We start from the raw sequence: 6,167 nt of genomic DNA on the forward strand, positions 1-6,167 counted from the left end.
CAAGACCATAAAGTCACCTCATCTGCAGAGGTGAGCAGGTCTGAACGAACAGAAGGTCGGCTTTCACGCACATTGGGGTTTTAATTTAGTGGAGGCACGGACTCGGTTCACAAGCCTGACTTGTCAAAGTGGATTGTACGATGTTATTGTGTTGCTTGTGCTAAAGAGAAAGCGGAAGGGAGAAATGAGTTAAGAAATGAGAAACACACTTGGGGCGCAGGCTTGGCAGACCAACGGAGCAGGGTGGCACCCAGCCGCTTTGCCGGAATCCCTTTTCGTGCGGGACAAAGGCGGACGCGGCTCCGCTGCGGGGCGAGCCGGGCGCTCGGCGAGCGGCGCTGGAGCGGCGGCGGCCCCGCCCCGCCCGTCCCGCCCCGCCGCGGGCCGGGGCCGAGCGCTCGGCCGGGCGGGAGCTCAGGATGCTCGGGCAGCGCCGCGGGCCGGGCGGGCGCGATGGAGCCGGCTGAGGGCTGGGACCCCTACGGGCGGCCGGCCCGGCGCACGCAGTGGCTGGTCAGCGCCCTCGCCTACCACTACGGGCTGGACCGCGGCGTGGAGAACGAGATCGTCGTGCTGGCCACCGGCCTGGACCAGTACCTGCAGGAGATCTTCCACCACTTGGTCTGCGACGGTTCGGGCCGCATCCCCGGCGAGGACTTCCGCACGCTGTGCCAGGTGCTGGGGCTGGAGGAGGCGGCGGAGCCCGAGGAGTGCACGGGGCTTTGGGACGGGCTCTCGGCCGAGCTCACCTTCCGCCAGTTCCACGCGCGGCTCTGCGGCCACTTCAGCACCCGCGCGGGGCCGCGGCTGCCGCTGGGCCGGGAGAGCGAGCACATCGAGACCCAGATCCGCCTGCGCAGCCCCCGACGCCGCCGCCGCACCGACCCCGCCGGCCGCGGAGCCGCGGGCAGCGTCAAGCGACGGCCGCCAGGGCCCTGCTCCCAAGAGTGCTGCGAGGAGATCGTGGCACTGGAGCGGGCCGAGGACCGCATCGCCACGCTGGAGGAGGAGAACGGCAGCCTGCGGGAGCTGGTGGAGGACATGCGCGCCGCCCTGCAGAGCAGCGATGCGCGGTGCCTGGCGCTGCAGGTGAGTCCGGGCCGGCCTCTGCACCGGCCTCCCGGGGGCGGCTTGGCTGCCCCGAGTGCTTCAGGAGAGATGCTGCTCCCGGAGAGTCTGTGTTTATAACCCCTCCACTGCCAGACTGAGACCGAAGCTGCTCCTTCATCCTTGGCATTAACTTTTTAGCAAAGCTTAGTTACAGGGAGGCCTTAAGGAGAAATGTATGGCACCGGTCTACCATTAAATATAGCTGTGATGAGCACTCCTGTTAAAAGTGTCGGGGAGTTCACCTTAACAAACCCACGCGTACAATGCTGCTGCTTCTACTGCATGTGCAGTCAGCATGTGCTGATACCACATGCTGGATGTGCACCAGTGCAGGGTTTTTCCTGAAGTGAGAAAGAACTTTTGGATTGCCACCTGCACAAGCACAAGCAGTGTCTCAGTCAGAAGTGCCTGTAGGAAATATTAGAAGGATGTTTTCCTCAGAGTGTGGTCACGAGAGTTCAGAGTTGGAGCCAGTTCTGCAGGCAGGCTGATGAATAGTCTGGGGCTCCTCTGCACAGCCCCATTAATTCCAGGGCTGGATTCTGCTGGTTCTGCCGTACTGGCTCGAGTGACTCACATACACACTTAACAGCAGTTCAATTCCTCTGGCATGAAATAGCTTGGAACAGGCAGAGCAGGGAAGGGCAGCATGGACCCATTGTGCTGGCAGGGCTCACCAGGTGTGATTTGATACTAACACAGCACTCCCAGAACTCTGCTCCACCTGTGACACTTCCACCTGCAGTAGATGACTGTTGTCTTCACAATGTCCAGCAAGGCAGGTCAGAGACACTTTTACCATTTTCATCTAAAAAAGGCAAAGGAAATCAGCAGCAAACACAAAGTCACCACTCAAAGGTCCCAGGAAGAATGAAGATGACTAAGAGTAGAGCTCCAGAACACCCCCAGCTGCTCCCTGCTCTCTTCCCCTGAACACAACTTCATTGGAAATATCTTTTTCAGCACACTGCCTGACTCCTGAGTACAGACCCATAGTAATGACATGAAAGCTACACAGAAACTTGTGCAATAACATGAGAAGGGTGTAGTTTGAAAATTAAATGCATAGCTAGGTATTAAAAACAACTTTCCAGAGATTGTTTCCTTCTCTCTGTATTTGGCACAGGTCAAGTAGCTTTAGTTGCTGATCAATTCTATGGGATTGAAAAAAAACCAAACCAACAAAGCACAATCCAACCACTTTCAGTCTTCATTAAAACCCATCAATTTCTCCCTGCTTTGTGCTCCTGGTCATTACAAGTGGGACTGCGGAAGAGCCATGCCAGCCATACAGGAGAAGGACCCTGCTTCATAGGGAGGAAGAGACCATTAACACAGAAGCACTCCCAGACCAAGTGCCTCCAAGATGTCCTGGAGGAAATGGAGCTCATGCGGAGCTCCAGGGATGGGCAGATTGAAGAAGCCATCAGGTTCAGCCAGGAGCTGGAGAAGGAGCTGAAGAGCTCTCAGGAAGCTCTGGTCAGCCTGGAAGATTGCAACCGTAACCTGAAGAGGGAGCAGGCAGAGATGAGGAGGAAGGTGGAAGAGGCCAGACACGCTGTCCTGAACAGTCTTGGCAAAGTGAAGGAGCTGGAAGTGAGAACTAAGGAGGTGCCACATCTGCAGATACTGAGTGGAAGGCAGAGCCGAGGGAGTGCCTGGGAGGGCACCAATCACCCAGGTGCCCTCACTGCCACTTGGGCCTGAAGGAGAATCTTCAGCAGTGTCACAGGAGCTGTTCTGTCCTGCCTTTCTTTGCAGATGAACCTTATGGTGAAGATGATTCTGTTGATGAAGATGATCCTGTTGATGAAGATGATCTGGATTCCCAACCCATACCTATTACTGGGCTTCTGGAAGATGGTGAGGGTAGGTCAAGGCCTTTCCCCCTTTGAGAGCTGCCACATCAGAGCCCAAAGCTCGGCCAGGGGGGCATGGCTGCAGGGGCCAGGACAGAGCCATGCACGTGTGTGCCCTTGGCCTGCGTGATCCCCTCACCACTCCTGCAGCTCAGTGGTGCCCGTGCAGCTGAGCAGAGATGGCAGAAGCTTCTGTGGCTGTTGAGTTACAGGAGTGTCTGCAGGGAGGACTTTCCCAGGCCCTTGGGTGGATGTTGCACGCAAGCCGAGCTCCCATCGCAGGGGTGAGAAGTGTGTCCCTGCTGACCCCACAGGCTGAGCCCTGCTCTTGTGGCATCCATTCATGGGAAATGGAAATATTTCTCTTAAGGTCCCCTAAGCAGGAAGAACAAACATAGAGGAGACATAAGTCCCTAGAGGCATCCAAACCCATGGACAGGATGCTGAGTGACCTGGAGGGGGGCTTGGTGGGAGCATTTCCCTCAGCCTTGTCCTGGGGCTCAGCAGCCAGGGCCTTTGGCTGCACATCTGGACACGCCGTGCCCGGCACAGTGGGAAGGGATCCATGGCAGCCTGGCTGCCCTGCTGCTGCTTCCACGCCCTGCAGGGCTGTTTCCCAGCCTGGCCTGGCTGCAGCTTCTCCCAGCTGCGGGGAAAAAGTACTTTTTTTTAATATGTTGTTTGGTAGGTTTGCTGATTCTTTGTGGGTTTTTTATCTGTCTTTGAAAGCAGCCCCTCGAATGTTAATGCACACAAAAAGTTGTTTCTAAAGGGCTGGCATTGCAAAAACCCTGCCAATTTTGTCATGAAAGCCAGAGACAACTCCCCTTGTTCTGCAGCTGGAAGGCTTGGAAATGTGTTCCAGAAACTCATGATAGGACAGAGTCTAATTAGCACAATTTAATGTCATTGTAATATGTGGTATAAGATAATTCATGCTTATATAAAATATACATGAAAAACAATTGTGAATAAAGTTGTGCCTGTAACAAAAATCTTTAAAGCCTAAAACCACAGACAGTTAAGATATAGACTGCCACAAAAAATTGTGAAACCCCAGATGGCAGCAAGGGTAGAGAGCCTAATTAGCAAGCGAAAGGATGTTGCTAGTATGGAGATGAGCCATTCCCTGGACTATCCAGGAAACACCCAAAAGCAATGAATACTCCATAAGTATCTTCAAACATGATAGCAATCCAGGTTCCCCTAACCCAGCATCAGCATTCATCTCTTCCCAGAAAAGGCATTGACCAGCCCTGCACAGAGAAAGGAGACTGCATGCATATGTGTAGCAAGGGAAAGGATAGAGGAACCTCTGCCTCAGGCAGAAAAAACTGTATAAAACCTGCCCAACAGAGATGACCTTCGTGAATGGAGGGGATCCCATGCAATAGAGGTTGGATCAGGGTTCACCCATCACCAATACTGGGCTTGACGCTGTCCCTTTGATTGTGGCTGAGACCATATTTCAGTCCCGAAAATAAAAAATTACATTATTATTATTGATTTGGCCTTTTCATTTATTACTGATACCATCATGAAGTGCAAGATGTAAGTTATCCAATAAAATAATCCGAGTATTTAAATGCCAAGCAGCAGGAAAGGGCTGTGCATTGGAATGACAGGAAACAGACACAGAGGCATGATGGACAAGTTTCCCAGCCCAAGCAGACCAGAAGCACTGGGAGCACAAAGGGACACAGCCAGGAGGCCCAGCAGCTCCTTGCTGAGGGCCCATTTCATGCAAGAGCCAGCCCCGTTGAGTGGGAGAGGGCGCGGCCTCAGTTGCAGCCCCGGGTGCCTCCTGTGGGCCAGGGCACGGCCCTGGCTGTAAATGTCTTGGGCTGCAGCACAGGGCCAGGGTGGAGCTCAGCAGCCTCATCAGAGCCCAGGGCCGCGGCCCTTCCCTGCCGGGGCCGAGCCTGGCCCAGCCCGGCCCGGCCTGAGCAGCCCAGCCTGGCCCCAGGGGATGGGCTCCGCCCGCCCACTGTGCCCACAGACCAGGCCCAAGGCTTTGCAAGAGGCTTTCTGCCAGCTTTGCAAAACCTCGACCGAGTGACCCTTTGCTCTGCTCACAAGAGTAAAACACCGCATCAAATGTAACCCCGCTGCACAGCTCATGAGGGATCCCTGCACACCTTAGGAGAGGCCAGCAATACTCCTTTGTGCTTCATGAGGGATCCCTGCACCCCTCAGCAGGGACCCCAAAATATCCCTGTGTGTCTCATGAGCTCCAGGCCCAGATGACCCCAGGGAAGGAAATGTGCCCTCAGCCCAGGGACTCTCAGCATGGGCTCCCCCAGCCCTCGGGGCCCCGCCGCTGCTCACAGCAGCCCCTGCCTGGCTCCTGCCTGCCCACACCGTGGCCATCCACGGCTGCTCCTGGCCATGGAGCTCAGCCTGTGCTGCTGCTGGGTGGGCTTTGCTGCTGCTACCACCCAGACACAGCTGTTGACAACTCCATTTCTTTATTGAAAAATAAAATGTGGGCCAAGCCCTGCCCTGGCAGACAGGGGCAGCTCAGCTTCACTCCTGGCCAGGGAACAGGACCAGGGGGCTCAGGGGCGGAGGGTCTCGTTTAGGAGGCGTGGGTTTTGGGAAGGCCTCGTAACGGTGCTGCAGCCACGGCAGGGCAGATAGGGGCAGACGTGGACAGCTGGAATAACTGGTAGGGAGCACTTTGTCTAAGTTTTTAGGCTCCTCTTCTGAAGATGCATGGCTGCACCTGTGGAGAGAGGAGGTGGCTGAGGCCCCAGCTGGCAGTGGCACACAGGGAGCCTCGTGCACAGCAGGGCCCAGAGCTGGCAAGGCTCCCCAGCACGGCTGGAGCTGCTGGCACAGCTTGGCCCAGCTGCACAGCTGTCCCTCAAGGCCCCGGCCAGCAGGGGACGGCTCTGGGCAGGCTCCCTGGCCAGGAGCGGGCCCCAGAGCGCCTCTGCCTTCCAAGGGCAATCTCGTCCCTGCTCTTTCTCCTCCCCAACTTGCTGTGCCTCTGCCCTGTGCCCCTGGGGTTGCTCTGGGCAAGGGAGCCTCAGTGGGAGCCAGCACTAGCTGCAGCCCCAGCAGGCCCCCCAGGACAAGGCCCAGCAATTTAAGAGCCCAAGGAAAGCTCTGGGCAGCAGCAGAACCCTCAGCAGAGTTCTCTGGACAATCACAGACTGGCAACAACTCCACTGCAGCTTCTCTGGGAACATTTCC

At 56.3% G+C, this 6,167-nt stretch overlaps 1 protein-coding gene across 1 annotated transcript; it reads left to right on the forward strand.

Annotated features, from left to right (window-relative positions):
- Nucleotides 1-335: 335 nt before the first annotated feature.
- Nucleotides 336-2,817, forward strand: LOC129125120 (EF-hand and coiled-coil domain-containing protein 1-like). Its single transcript, XM_077173205.1, has 3 exons — nucleotides 336-1,089; nucleotides 1,885-1,892; nucleotides 2,205-2,817. Exons 1-3 carry the CDS (start codon nucleotides 454-456, stop codon nucleotides 2,815-2,817), a joined length of 1,257 nt encoding a protein of 418 aa, XP_077029320.1. The 5' UTR covers nucleotides 336-453.
- The last annotated feature ends 3,350 nt before the right edge of the window (nucleotides 2,818-6,167 follow it).

Source organism: Agelaius phoeniceus, unplaced genomic scaffold (assembly GCF_051311805.1).
Source record: "Agelaius phoeniceus isolate bAgePho1 unplaced genomic scaffold, bAgePho1.hap1 Scaffold_395, whole genome shotgun sequence".
NCBI lineage: Eukaryota > Metazoa > Chordata > Aves > Passeriformes > Icteridae > Agelaius > Agelaius phoeniceus.